The sequence below is a fragment of the Vanacampus margaritifer genome, chromosome 5 (assembly GCF_051991255.1).
Source record: "Vanacampus margaritifer isolate UIUO_Vmar chromosome 5, RoL_Vmar_1.0, whole genome shotgun sequence".
In the NCBI taxonomy this organism is placed as follows: domain Eukaryota; kingdom Metazoa; phylum Chordata; class Actinopteri; order Syngnathiformes; family Syngnathidae; genus Vanacampus; species Vanacampus margaritifer.
This window is the reverse complement of record NC_135436.1, coordinates 22,107,438-22,122,313: the sequence shown is the minus strand read 5'-3', so window position 1 is coordinate 22,122,313 and position 14,876 is coordinate 22,107,438. Positions and strand designations below refer to the sequence as shown.

General features: G+C 42.7%; 1 protein-coding gene across 1 annotated transcript in view; it reads left to right on the top strand.

The window, feature by feature from the left end:
* The window catches only part of arhgap35a (Rho GTPase activating protein 35a), a 68,570-nt gene that overhangs the window by 35,164 nt on the left and 18,530 nt on the right, over window positions 1-14,876 (top strand). The window contains exon 2 of the mRNA XM_077565728.1: window positions 7,336-11,185. Coding sequence (XP_077421854.1) covers window positions 7,448-11,185 — 3,738 coding nt within the window. The 5' untranslated portion in view covers window positions 7,336-7,447. The remainder of the gene's footprint in view (window positions 1-7,335; window positions 11,186-14,876) is intronic.

The window sequence follows — 14,876 nt, the reverse complement described above, 5'->3', positions numbered from 1 at the left end:
TGGAAGTGAGCTATAAGTAGAAAAGGGCATATAACCAACTTGTGCTGTATGTTCTCTTAAGTGGTGCAGTAATAAATGTAGGCTTATGTGCTTTATGTCCATATGTGCAGTGCAGTATGACAGACATGAAGGGATTTCTTACCGCTTCCCCGTAGTTGTTTTATCACCGTGCGATCAAATCGTACCAATGAACAGACAGCCCCATTTGCGAAAACGCAAATAAGTCTCGCTGATCCACAGAGTGTCTATAATTCCACTTGCAACTCTTCTGGATCAGACCATGAATGTGTGACTGATGATCTGTATTTCCACGTTTGTGTGCAGACGTGTATTTGCTTGGTTGTTACATAAGGAATACATGCACAGGCAACAACAGCTTTTTACCTGCCCTAATATCATCCATTACTTTTTGCTGTAGAGAATTCCTTACTCTCTTTGGGAAAATCAGACCATCAGGGGGTAAATTTTCACCCTCTGGTTTTTGCATGCTATGATTTCTCAGCAAAATAAAGCGTACCACAGTGTTCATCCGTCCGTGCCTGAGGTGTGTAACAAAAGTTCCAGGCCTGGTGTCAGAGAAGATATATTTCAGGTTTAAACTCTTAGGTGTTCTTTTATAAAGTAATCCCCCTGGAGTCTGAGGCACCTTCCCATCCTTCTCTGTCACACCTTTATGCATGCATTCTTCCAGGATCCTCTGCAGCTCCATTGTCTTGACCCGGCAGGGACGGACTGTGAACACAATTTGGCATGGGAAAATGGCAATACAAATTCATATTACGTATTTTCACCTCTCGCAAATTGTAGAGAGGTCTGGAACGTACCCTCCATGATAAACGGTTGTTGATAAACGGGGGCGGCAAGGCTCAGTGGTAGAGTGGTCGTCTCCCAGCCGTGAGGTTGTGGGTTCGATACTCATCCCTGGTGACCATGTTGAAGTGTCCTTTAGCAAGACACTGAACCTTGATTTGCTCCCAGTGGACCTGGCAGCGCCCTGTATGGCAGCAGCCGACCACTGGTGTGTGAATGTGTGCGTGAATGGGTAAATGTGAGGCATTGTAAAGTGCTTTGGGCACCATACGGTGTAGATAAAAGTGTTATATCAAAAGCAGTCCATTCACCATTAGATTGTAATATACAGACGCTCGCCACCTTACGAACGAGTTACGTTCCGGACGATCGTTCGTAAGGTGAATTTGTTCGTAAGTTGCTTCAGTGCTATATTTTGTATTATAATTTATGTTTAAAGCCTATATAAGTATATTGAAGGTTTATATAAGTATGTTTAAGGCTTGTACAAGTAACCTGCATTGGTTTGTACTGAAATTTTTTTTTAATAAAATGGAGAGAATACGTACAGTACTGTACTGTACTACGTATGTTAGAGAGAGAGAGCGAGACACACACACACAGTATGTACATGTACGTAATAAGATAAATAAAATGAAGTTTAACTTACTTTTGGAAGATGTACTCGATGCTTAAGGAGATGATGGAGGAGGAGGAAGAGGAGGATTTTATATCATGAGAGATTCTTCGTCGTCGCTGGAATCGGCTTCAAAAGTTATTTCCTGCTTCATGGGGACCGGCGTTTTCTTCCTCCTCCTCCTCGCCACGTTGCTCAGCCTCCAATGAGCTCTCACAGCGCCAATCGTCGGTATTAGCGGCGGAAAGAAGCACTACGCGCAATACAAAATCTAACTTACAGCATTTCTTTCCAAACATTTTTCGACATACTGTACGCGCAGAAATGTTCGTATGTACCGTTGTTCGCAACTCGAATGTTCGTAAGTAGGGGAGCGTCTGTACTGTGCTGTTGATTCTTTTGAATTTCTGTTTATTTAATTTATTAATTTTTAAACCCTAATAGAAATCCACTACCCTCTTCTGTGAATAAGCATCCTGGATTGCTGTATGAGAAAATGAATAATCATAATGTTAGTTTATTTATGCCTACTATTGTTAGTTGTTATTTAATAGGTATTTCCATAAGTCCACTAGTGGCAGTACATCAGACCTGTTCACAATTTGTACATTTGTCCTTCTGTACCATTTCAAAGTGGGAGCACATGATGACCAGGAAGTGGTAAAAGTGCAAGGAGTGTCCCTACCCACAGCTTCTATCTCCTGCCCTCAAACTCCAATTTCTTACTAATGGACAACACATCCCCCGAGACGGTGGTATGAATGGGGAGGGAAAGTGTGGGAGAGGGTGATGGCCACAGAGACAATCCTGACTGATGGGGATGGGAAATCTATAACATGAAGATAAAATTAGTGGGGGTGACAGCACACAAGCAGTACAACAATAAAGGCGAGGTGGGAGGAAGTGCTTGCATACTTGCATCATGCAGAAGTGAAAGAGGGAAAACATGTTTGCACCAAATGGGAGCAAAAAAAGGTGAGAGGTAGACTTTCCCACTGTTGCCTTTTTGCCACCATCATCGTCATCACAGTCGCAGTCACCTTGTCAATTCCACGCCCCTCCTGAGTGGATTACACTGTACTAGCAAAAGGCTGGCGAGGCAATCTCGTAAGCGTGATTCTTCATTGAGCGCTTTTCATTACAAAATATGTGGCAATCAGCAGAAAAAACTCAAATGCTATTGTCATTATGGAAATGATTTACCTCAAGGAATATCCCAGGGATATCTGGGGGATTAATCATTGATGTTGTCAGCGGCCGAGATGCGCAATGTTCCCCTTCAGCAGCTAACATTCATTAGTTTCCAGGAATAGTTGTCTTGAATAATTTTTTTCCTCATCTTGTGTTGTTGTTTCTTTGCACGTAGTTGGCAAGAGTGAGCTTTGGCTGCTTCTCTGCCCTTCCGAACTCTTGTTAGCTGTGTAATGAGAGGAATGCAGCTACCCCATGAAGGCTCATACATGGGCATTCCTCGATGTGGACAGTGAACAATACTAACAAGTCTCTGTTATTCTTCGTCATTTATATCTTTGTTTCTTTTCTACTGTATGTACTCCTTTTACTTAACCGTTTTAACACATTTCTCATCCAGACTTCTAAGTAATAGTATGCATGCAAGGCCAGTAGTTGGTGATGACATGTTATCAAGTCAGGTCCCCAAACATCATTGGGATTTTCAACAAACCAGTAGTTTTTATCAGTCTTGCATTAAAACCGGTCTTGAGTAAATGGCCCCTTAGTGTTAGACCCTGACCCTTAACTTATCCACACTTTACCACGCCCTGCCCCTTCTTTCCTGAGGGGATTCCAGTGTGCAGCTCACATACCCTGGGCCACTGACCTCTATCCCCTTCCCCTCCAAACCATTCTTCTCCATACCCCCATCCTTTCCCTGTGTGCTAACTTCCCACCCTCAGCCCCCTCCCCCAAACAGCTCCTTCCAGTCCTTCCTGCACTTCTTCCACCTCCTCCTAGTCTCCCTCACTCTTCTTTTTCTGTTTATCCTCCAGTTTTTAATGTGATATTCAAAAAAACAGCACAGGCCTTAACCCATTTCTGCCTTAACCCTCGGCCCCGAGACACTGGTATGTGGTTGGACATGCGCACCAGACACCAGGCCTCAGGGCCAAGCAGCAAATAGGTTCTTTGCAGCTCTAAAGCTAGTTCATATAAGACTTGTGTGTTTTAAAGGTCTACCCAAAAAGGGGAATGTGATCTCCAAATGAATACATCTATTGTTTAAGAAATGCTGCTCTTAGTCTGCCAGTAGGCAGCATGTTGTTGAAGCAGGCACATTTGTGCAGTTTTACTGCCGATTTTTGTTGTATTGTTCTGTCAGTTTGTCTTGTCTGTCTCAGGATCCGTTTATTTCTCCTCCACCTGCTGTTAAACTTTTTCAGCCCCACATCTTGTAAGTTCTATAGTCTGCCTCTGTCATTGTCAGTCAGATATTATAAAGCAAAAAACTGCTGTTGAGCTTGACTCTTAGTGTTGACTTGATGTTTTTGTTGTTGCTATTTTCACAGGAGGATGATCTAATAGAAATGAAAGATTTTCTCTCACTTTTTTAAATTTTTACATACAACACAATGTGGTCGTAATTAACGTAAGCTGCTCAGTATATCTAGTGTGATAACTTGAGTGTTGTCTTCTTCTTTTCCTTTCGGCTTTTCCCTTCAGGGGTCGCCACAGCGAATCAGTTGCCTCCATCTAGCCCTGTCCTCTGCTCTCACACCAACTACCTTCATGTACTCTTTAACTACATCCATAAACCTCCTCTTTAGTCTTCCTCTAGACCTTCTGCCTGGCATTTGGAAACTCAGCATCCTTCTGCCAATACACTCACTATCTCTCCTCTTGTCATGTCCAAACCATCTCTGTCCGGCCCCTCTGACTTTATCTCCAAAGCCTCATTCCTGATTCTAACCATCCTGGTCACTCCCAAAGAGAACCTCAGCATTTTCATCTTTGCCACCTCCAGCTCTGCCTCCTGTCTTTTCCTCAGTGGCACTGTCTCCAAACCAAGCAACATTGCTGGTCTCACCACAGTTTTATAAACCTTTCCTTTCATTTGAGCTGAAATTCTTCTATCACACCTGACACTTTTCTCCACCCGTTCCAGCCTGCCTGCACATGTTTCTTCACCTCTTTTCCACACTCTCCATTGCTCTGGACTGTTGACCCTATATACTTAAACTCCTCCACCTTCTTGGTCTCTTCTCCCTGTAACCTCACTCTTCCACTTGGGTCCCTCCCATTGCACACTGCATCTGTGGTACTCTTTTTTTTTTTTTTTTTTTGGCATGAAACCATACTGCTGCTCAAAAATGTTCACCTCTGCCCTCAGTCTAGCTTCAACTACTCTTTCCCATAGCTTCATTGTGTGGCTCATTAGCTTTATTCCTCTGTAGTTGCCACAACTCTGCACGTCTGCCTTGTTCTTAAAAATGGGCACGAGCACGCTTCTCCTCCATTCCTCAGGCATCTTCTCACTATCTAAGATCCTGTTGAACAACCCAGTCAGAAATTCTACTGCTACCTCTCCTAGACACTTTCATACCTCCACAGGTATATCATCAGGACCAAGTGCCTTTCCACACTTCATCCTCTTTAATGCCCTTCTCACTTCATCCTTACTAATCTTTGCTACTTCCTGGTCCACAACTGTCACCTCTTCTAATTTTTGTTCTCTCTCATTTCCTCATTCATCAACTCTTCAAAGTACTCTTTCCACAAGAAGACACTGGCTTGTGCCCCCTTGCGGGCGACATTAGTGTGAGAACTTAAGTATCACTGCTCGAAAAATGTACACTTTGGTAGAGAAGCATTAAAAAGCACATTAGCTTGAGCGACGACAGTTTTTGGAGATTTCCTCAGACCAAGTTTGTGTTTTCCTTGGAGTGATCAAATGCCTTTTTCCCAGTTGTTAGTAAAGACGTTTCTGTGAAAACTGACCCTGAGACATACATTGTTAGCCATGTTGACACAAATGATTCCTATACGAAACACAGAACTTTTCTACTCAAATCAAAGTTGGTGTTGAGGCACAAATTCAAACAAATCATCTGCATGGATGTAGGAAATTTATTGGTGACCAGCTAGATATTTATTGTCAGTAATGATCTCCAGCATGCAACAAAAGGGAATCTGAGTATTCTTTGTGTCCACATGCCCAGGCATGTTTGTTTACCCTAATATAGGTCAGTTGTCTAATGCAGGTCTGACGTAGGACGTCCTCATGTCACTCAGGAAGCAATTTTGACGTTGAAAACTCTGTCACCTTCCTTGACTGTACTGAAACAAAAGGAAAGACGAATGCACTGATAGGATATGATAGCATATATTTTACATATTCCTGTTGAAGAATAGACCATAACTAGGTCTAGATATTACATTATTGGTATCATTTTGAGGGGGTCTAGGTTTGTTGCTGTAACACCTTTATGAATGTTTTATGCATATTTCCTCTAGCAACATCAAAAAACAAACAGTCTTTTTGATAATGATTTCCTATTTGTTTCCTACCTGGCCAACCCAGCAGGGAATATTTCCTTTGTAATTTTGATTAGATTTTTTTTTCTTATGGGAATTATAGAAAGCCAGGTTGCCTTGCTTTAACTGTCAGCTTTGAACTTTGATTAGGCAAATGCCTCTCAGCTTTTTAAATAAAACCGGAAATCCGCTTTAAATGACATGGTTGACACATGACAGTTATGTGGTTTCATGATGCAGTTGGTTGAACTGTTGTTTTTTTATTTGAATTTTGATTATTTATTATTTTGTAACTCCCGCTGCCTGTTCCCTTTCACCAACTGCCCCTCAAGCACAACAGATCCATACTTTTGAAGTTCAATGTTGAAAGATGAATGTGCATCCACAGACTGACTACAGCAGCAGTGTAGGCTTGGTTTGGTTTGATTTTAGTCTTTCTCACTGGCAGTGCATGCTGAACAATAGTGTTCAGGTTTGTTTTAGTGTATTAAATGCTTATGTTATGACATGAATAAGAGTCTTCGTGTTTGGCTGTCTAGCAGCTTTGGAAGACTTGTGTGCCTTACAAATTGTACTGTCAGTGAGATTCCTTTTAATGAAGAGCATTCTTGTCTCTTGTTGATTTTATTTTTAGACAGTGTTTCATGACAGAATGCATTATATGGTGATTAAGCTATCAAATAAACCTGTACTTGCGCAGATGCTAACATAACACTAAATTGTTGCATCTACTGTTAGATGGCTGTTGGTACATTAGTGATTTAAATCGGTTATATCTGATTTGTTTGCCATTTGAGAAGAGTAGGAAAACATGTTTTTTTATTTTTTATTTTAAGTCAGCAAACATACTTTTCAGCTTTTAAAATGCAGATGGCTTTCCCTAGTTGGCCAATTAGTAAGTTGGAACACTTGTATGCTTTCATCTATTTGTCGTGTGGGTCTTCTCGTTTGGGGTGACGGGAGTTTGATGTGCTAGTTTCTACTGCTGTGTATGCTGCTAATGTTTCCTCTGAAAGCAGCAAGACCACAACTTTTTTTTTTTTTTTTTTACACAGTAAGACCCAGATTGTTTTATTATATTAGTTAACAGCCCCAAAATGTTGCGTCACAACAATGAGGATGCCCCCATTATTCAGTGCCATCCTGTTGAAGAGAGGAATTGTCTTTTACTGACATAGCGCTAAGTTAAGTAATGCACTGCATTCCAGCAGCTTTGCTATTGACCTCAATCTTTCCAGGAAACAGTCATTGAAGGAATGGGATCACAAATTAAACATGATTATCAGCACAGTCTATAGTAATTAAGATGAGAGGCTCTGTAACTCCACTAATATAGTTTGTCATTTTAATGTGTTTTATTTCAGTGTCATTTGATTAATTATATTTTCCTCTTCTCCCTCCCCTTGTCTGTCTTACAGGATCAGATCCGAATATAGTGAAATCCTCTTGCATGGGATTCTTGTGTCCTTGGCAGCCTCCGTCTCTCGCCAGAGCTTGAGGCAAGCATGACAGGATGAGCTTCTGCCAGCAATGATGATGGCCAAAAAGCAAGATGTCCGGGCACCCACCTACAACCTGGTCGTGGTCGGGCTGTCTGGTACAGAGAAAGAAAAGGGCCAATGTGGAGTGGGAAAGTCCTGCCTGTGCAACCGCTTTGTTCGGCCAAGTGCTGATGACTTCTACCTGGACCACACCTCTGTTCTCAGCACCAGTGACTTTGGAGGTCGCGTAGTGAACAATGACCACTTTCTCTTCTGGGGAGAGGCCGGGAGGACCATGGAGGAGGGGCCAGAGTGCCGTATGAATGTTGTGGAACAGACAGAATTCATTGATGACCAGACATTCCAGCCACACCGGAGCACCGCACTGCAGCCATATATCAAGAGAGCTGCCTCCACCAAGTTGGCTTCAGCCGAGAAGCTGATGTACTTTTGCACAGACCAGTTGGGGTTGGAGCAAGACTTTGAGCAGAAACAGATGCCTGAGGGAAAGCTCATGGTAGATGGGTTCTTACTCTGTGTGGATGTTAGCAGGGGCATGAACCGCAGTTTTGAGGATCAGATGAAGTTTGTTACAAACCTGTACAACCAACTTGCCAAAACTAAGAAACCCGTGGTACTGGTTCTCACTAAATGTGATGAAGGAGTTGAGCGCTACATTAAGGACTCACACACCTTTGGGCTAGCAAAGAAAAACCTCCAGGTGGTCGAAACATCAGCGCGCTCAAATGTCAATGTTGACTTAGCCTTTCTGACACTTGTTCAACTAATTGACAAAGGTAGGGGAAAGCCCAAAATAATCCCTTACTTTGAGTCGCTGAAACAGCAGAGTCAACAGATTGCCTCAGCCAAGGACCGTTACGAGTGGCTTGTCAATCGAATTGTGAAGAACCACAATGAATTGTGGCCCACTGTCAATCGACGCATGCAGACAGCCCCAGAGTACAAGGACTATGTCTTTCTTGAGGGGACAGCTAAAGCAAAGAAACTGTTCCAACAACATGTACATAGACTAAAGCAAGATCATATTGAGAAACGCAGGAAGGCATATCTAAGTACCCTGCCACAGGCTTTGGCTATACTATTACCACAGTTGGATGAAATAGATCACTTGAGCTGGTCTGGAGTTCAGAAAGTACTGGAGACCAAGAGAGATTTTTCCCATTGGTTTGTTGTATTAGATGACACACCATGGGAGACCACGCCCCACATTGACAACATGGAGGATGATCGTATCCCCCAGGACCTCCTTGAAACTCGCACGGCTGAAGCTATTTATGAGACGCATCTAGAGCAGCTCAGGAATGACCGCAAACGAGCTGAAATGAGATGGGAGTTCAAGGAGAAGCTGAGTGTATCTCCATTTATTACTCCAGGCAAACCCTGGGAGGAGGCTCGGAGCTTCATTATGAATGAAGACTTCTACCAGTGGCTTGATGAAGCGGAATATCTGGATATCTACAACAAACACCAGAAGGAGATTATTGACAGAGCCAAAGAGGACTTCCAAGAACTGCTTCTTGAATACTCTGAGCTTTTCTATGAACTGGAGGTGGATGCAAAGCCAAGTAAAGAAAAGATGGGAGCCATTCAGGAAGTACTGGGCGAAGAACAAAGGTTTAAAGCCCTACAGAAGCTGCAGGCCGAGAGGGATGCTTTGGTATTGAAACATATACACTTTGTCTACCACCCGACAAAGGACACCTGCCCCAACAGCCCTCACTGTGTGGACTCTAAACTCGAGCAGATACTTGCTTCCAGATTCCCCACTCGCTATGCGTCACCAGATTGTTTAAGACTGGATGGGGGCAGGGCGGAAAGGATAAATCTGGTTATACTAGGGAAAGATGGGCTTGCCAGAGAGATGGCAAATGAAATAAGGGCATTGTGTACCAGTGACGATAGGTACGTATTAGATGGAAAGATATATGAATTAGCCCTTCGTCCCATAGAGGGCAATGTACGTCTGCCAGTTAATTCCTTCCACACACCAACCTTTGCACCCCATGGTTGCCTGTGTTTGTACAACTCAAAGGAGTCACTGTCATATGTTGTTGAGAGTGTCGAAAAGCTCAGGGAGTCTACCATAAGTAGAAGGGACAGAGAAAACATTTTAGCCCAACTCCCACTTTTCCTCCTGCTTGTGACCAAGCGTGGGGTGGGTTCCATAGGAGATATTGGAGGAGAAACAGCTCAGACTCTGATCCAGCAAGGATTGCAGGTGGCTGCGAAGCAGCAGTGTCGTTACCTAGACCCAGCCTCTCCAGGCATGGGTTATGGGCGCAATTTCAATGAGAAGCATCTCAACCAGATGTTGAGGGGCCTCTTAGAGTCTCGGAGAAGCCTACGGAGTGGCTCGCCACCCTTACCCCCTTCATTGACTGCTATCAGAGACTCTCAGTCCCAACCGATTGTAGAATCAGACCTCAAGATTGTCATGTGCCTCATGTGTGGAGACACATACGATCTAGACCAGCTCCTTGCTCCTTTCCTGTTGCCCCAGCATTGTCGTCCTACTAGCAACCTCAACAGTGGCACCTCTGTCATGCTGGATCTGAGTACAGGTGGTCAGAGGCAGTCGATTGAGCTGTCTTTGCTGTCCTTCCATTCCTCATTCTCCCTGCGCAAGACTAAACTGGTCCATGGCTACATTGCAGTTTACTCTGCTCGCCGCAAAGCTTCTTTAGAAACTTTATGTGCTTTCCTATGTGAAGTTCAAGACATTATTCCAGTCCAGTTGTTAGCAGTAGGGGAAAGCCAGATGGAGCTTTCAGACTCAGAATCGGCTAGAGAACAGGTCAGTCAGGGAGAGGAACTGGCTCGTGAAATCGAGGCAAGGTTTAACACAATAATATGCGGGCATGGTGGAGTTGTAGGCGGGCTTCATAAAATAGATCTTTTCCAAACTTTTCTCAAGGAGATAGTGGAGAAGCGCACTATTATTGAGGCTACGCACATGTACGACAATGTAGCTGAAGCATGCACCAATGAGAGCACCAGTCCCCGTTGTGGCTCTCCCAGTCCAGTTAACATTCTTATGGACTCAGAAGATGATATTGACCCATCACCACCTTACCCTACCCTTAGGGAAGATGGAAGTCTCGGCTCCCATCTGGTAAGCTTCAAGCTACCAGATCTTGATTCAAGTGATACATTTTCTGTCATTTCTGAGCTCAGTACTTTTGAGAGCAAGCTGAACAACAAGGTCCCTCCTCAAGTGAAACCTAAACCTGTCCGCAAAGTCAATCTTAGCCCTTACATGGAGCAGCAGGCTGGCACCAACCGACGCTCCTTGCCCCAAGCTGTCACCTGGGCTCCAGGAAGCGATGGTGGCTACGATCCCTCGGACTACGCCGAGCCTATGGATGCTGTGAGTAAACCTCGACACGGAGAAGAGGAGAGCATTTACTCTGTCCCTCATGATAGCACTCAGGGTAAGATAATCACCATCCGCAACGCCAGCAAAGGTCACGCAAATGGGAGTGCTGGGGGCAACGGGTCAGACAGTGAGGCTGATAGCAGCTCGCTGGAACGCAGAAGAAAGTTGTCAGCCATGGGGATAAAGCCCAAACTTTACAGAGATAGATCCAAACGTCTTGGAAAATTCAGCAGTTTTAGGACGAGCTTCTCAATAGGCAGCGACGATGAAATGGGGGGTCCACCCAAGGCTAGCCAAGACGATGGAGGAGCCCAAAAGGACAATTCCATTGAGGAGAGCGAGGATCCTAAAAAGAGAAACATCCTGAAGAGCCTGCGCAGAAATACAAAGGTCAGTGTTTCTAAAGATTGAATGTGACTGTGTCAAGTTAATTGTGATAACACACTTGAATTTGTGATGTATTAATCTCGGAGAATGTCACGTTCAATGCTGTTCATATGAGTTACGTTGGATGGGGGAGGACCTTATATCTGGTCATTTCTTAAAAACAGGAATGCAGAACACTGCTCATAATAGAGTATAAATCAACTACATTCACTTGAAATGAGAATAAATACAAAAACACAATCCTCACAGAGATACTTTTTCGATCTATGCCTACTTAATGAATTGCTGAGTGATTTATTGTGGCAGTAAATCGATTCATAAAGTGTTCATTAGTCCACAGCGTTGCATATTTAATATTAAACGAGTACATTCTTGTAAGTCCTTTAAGAATAAATAATGTTTTCACAACCGCCGACTCATCTCCTTGCAGAAAAGTGCATACCCCAAATGTAATTATTTTCCATATAATGTGTCACTTGTTAAATATTTTGTTCTTGCGCACCAATACAGGATGTTTTGCGCATGCATATGTTGTTATGGTTAGAGTAGAAGTATAATTAGTTGTTGGCTGAGAACCAACACCTGCTTCGTCTGGTGGATAACTTATCATTGAAGTTGAAGACTAATTAGTGTAATCTGTGCAATTCGGGCTGCCTCGCTTAGTGAAAACATGACAGACTTCAGAGGATCTTCCTAAAAGCACATTTGCTACACCACATTGTCCCTGACTGCTCTGTGGGATGCCTCCAAACAAGCTGATTATCAGAGGCAAAATAAAAAACCCTCATTAAACTCTGATTGCAGTTGGAAGATATTCACAGTGAATAAAGACATATTCACCTGTACTTTTTAAAATGTTTTATTATATACATGTCGTTTTATTAGCGTAATACTTGTGAACACTTGCACTTTTCATCCACATGATTGCTAACAATCATTTACAACTGTTATGGCACTGATACTGGCTAATTCTGGGCTAAATTGTGGTTCTCTGACATCGCAGGTTGTGAAAGAATGTGTCCAAAATTTAACAATTAACACATTTTTCCCTTCAATGAAGCTTTTAAGGTGGTTGATCTTCTAGTTAACACTGTATTAGTATTGTATCTATAAATTTCAAAATTTTCAAAATCAAAATGTATTTTATCTTCTAGCCTGATTTTTGCCTTAACCTGGCATACTTGACATAAGGCGTAAATGATTTTTCCTTTGTGATCAGTGACAAGGATCCTCTTTACACTTGACTCCTTTCCTAGTGGAGTGTTTTTCGTAGGTATCACCTCCTTCACTCTACTTCCCCAGCCCTGCAGTGACACTTTTGACCTTAAACTGTTTATCAGTCCTGGTATGCTGTTCTTTCTCTTGCACTGCATGGTACAGAAGGCCCCTGTGTCAATGTTGCGCTTGTGTGATAATTACCATGCCTGGTAGTAGGATGGAACAGGTTTTCACACATGAATTGTGTGAAGTCTGTCTTTTATCACTCAATAACCTCAACATACAAGCTTTTAGTTTTTTTGTAAACTTGACTCATTATGCGTTAGCAACAGCTTGATTGCTATAAAGCCAGATTGCCGGCCACACTATCATTACGATGGCCCACAGTCTGTGACCTACATAAACTAGGTTGCAGGCTCCAGTAGACTGACCTTTCCCTTGAACTCTGTGACCCTGGAATGGCGGCGGTGAAGATCAATAAGAGTGAGATACATACAGTATATATGTTTAAAAACAAATTAAATCCTGCAGAGTTTGGATCATCATTTTTGTGCTAATTAGTGACTCTCAGAGAGCATGTTTGCCATTGTTGCAGTAAAAAAAGGGATCATTTTCCATCATAGTGTTTCTAACACAGCTGGCCTCACTAAAAAAGACTCCATTTACAATCTGCTCCAGCCTGGGATCCCCTGAGGGTAGCCGACAGTGTGGATGTTTTTTGAGTTATCCGTTCATCTCGGGAAGTATACTGTGCTTTGACTTTTTAAGCAGTCAACACATCTGAGATCCGCTGTGAGCCTGAGGGTACCGTCAACTCTGAGTTGTGACGGTCGGCAACAAATAATTGAAACGGCTTTCTGAGTCCCAGTCGCACCCCACTCCATTTACCTGAGGCACCCGGAACCTGTGTGACTGTCCTGCTCCCCCCCCCCTCGCTCCCTCCCTCACACACTCAGCGAGGGGCCAGAAACATTTCCCCGCGCTCTCTCTCTCCTGCAGCTTTTTTTCATTTGTCCTCAGCCTCCAAGTGGAATGTTTTGAATTCCTCTGTCACCTAGCTCCACTCGAGTGTCCTCATGCAAGTAGGAGAGTGAGAGATTAGTCCAACATAGACAACACAATCTTACAAAGATATTAAACTTAGCTGGGGAGAAATCAAGAGTGCAGATAGAGCTGACAATGTTCCTTTTTATTTAGATTGCTTGTTTTATGTCAGAACAGAGCGGCGTCAAAATCGTTTTGGAACAGAGGTCTGAACTGTTTTTTTGCCACAAAGCACAAATGCTGTTGTCGTACTGAGCCATGTATTATTACTGTAGTGCAATTTGATAGTGTTTAACTAGAGTTGTATCTGGCAAATGTTTTTAGAATGAGTTATTCTACAGATTATTATTTTTGATTAATTGAGTAATTGGATTTTATTTTGAATTATTTAACAACAAAATATGTGTGTAATGATCTGATGTTATTGTCCACTTGGGGTTGCCATCCTCATGTTCTACATTATAAAATCCGTGACTGTGAGTGTGTGTGGCTTTAAAAAGTGGGGCCTGGCCTGGTGAGTGATGTAGGAGTCAACAAATGAGAGTGCAGAGTTGGCTGTAAACAGGTTTACCATTTTCCTGTCATCTGTGTTTTGTTACAGTTTTTTTCCATAAAGTGATTGAAATTGCACCAGTGCTAGTGATTGTAGACACGCTGATGTGCTTGTTAAGTTATTTACGCATCGCACGGGACACATTTCACTTTGAAATTATTGCAAACTCCAGCTATTCTTTATACACTCTTTCCTGCTGTAAACGTATTTTTACACCGAGTGGTATGTGTGTCTGCAATAACATTATCGGTACTCCAAAAAATTATCATTGAGAAACTTCGAGGCAGAGGGTTTGCTTTGACTTTGAATTGATTTAGGACTGCTACTAACAATTATATTAATAATTGATTAATCTGTTGACTATTTTGTTGATTAATCGATGAACTTGTTTTAATTTTCATCCCTTTATTCAAAAACATGACTATTTCAGATTGGCATGAATGAATTATGACTCACTTTCTGGTTTGGTCAGTAACCTGTCAGGAAGTAGGCAAAAATTGCCAGTATAGTTAACACAGGTTTTATAATAGCAATAGTTGTAGCCTGCAATGGATTTAATCCATCTTCAAACTTTTAAGATCCTACTAATGTCAGAGCAGGAGCCCTATTGACTATATGGCTTTCAAGCTTCCTCAGCATTTATGCTTTCCAGTAAGTCAGCTATTGTGGCTGCTTTATGTCTGCCACATTTGCCCAAGAGCGGTTAATATCTGCAAATATTAGAGAGCTAGTGAGGCATCACTTAAGTCACTTTGAATAGAGGCTGGATGGAAGACAATGCCTAACAATGGGTCCACGCGAAGGACAACTTTGTTTATTCAGCTGTCAATGCGACAAATGCACAGGTCAGCCTCTGTTCAGCTTCTCAGTCTTAATTAG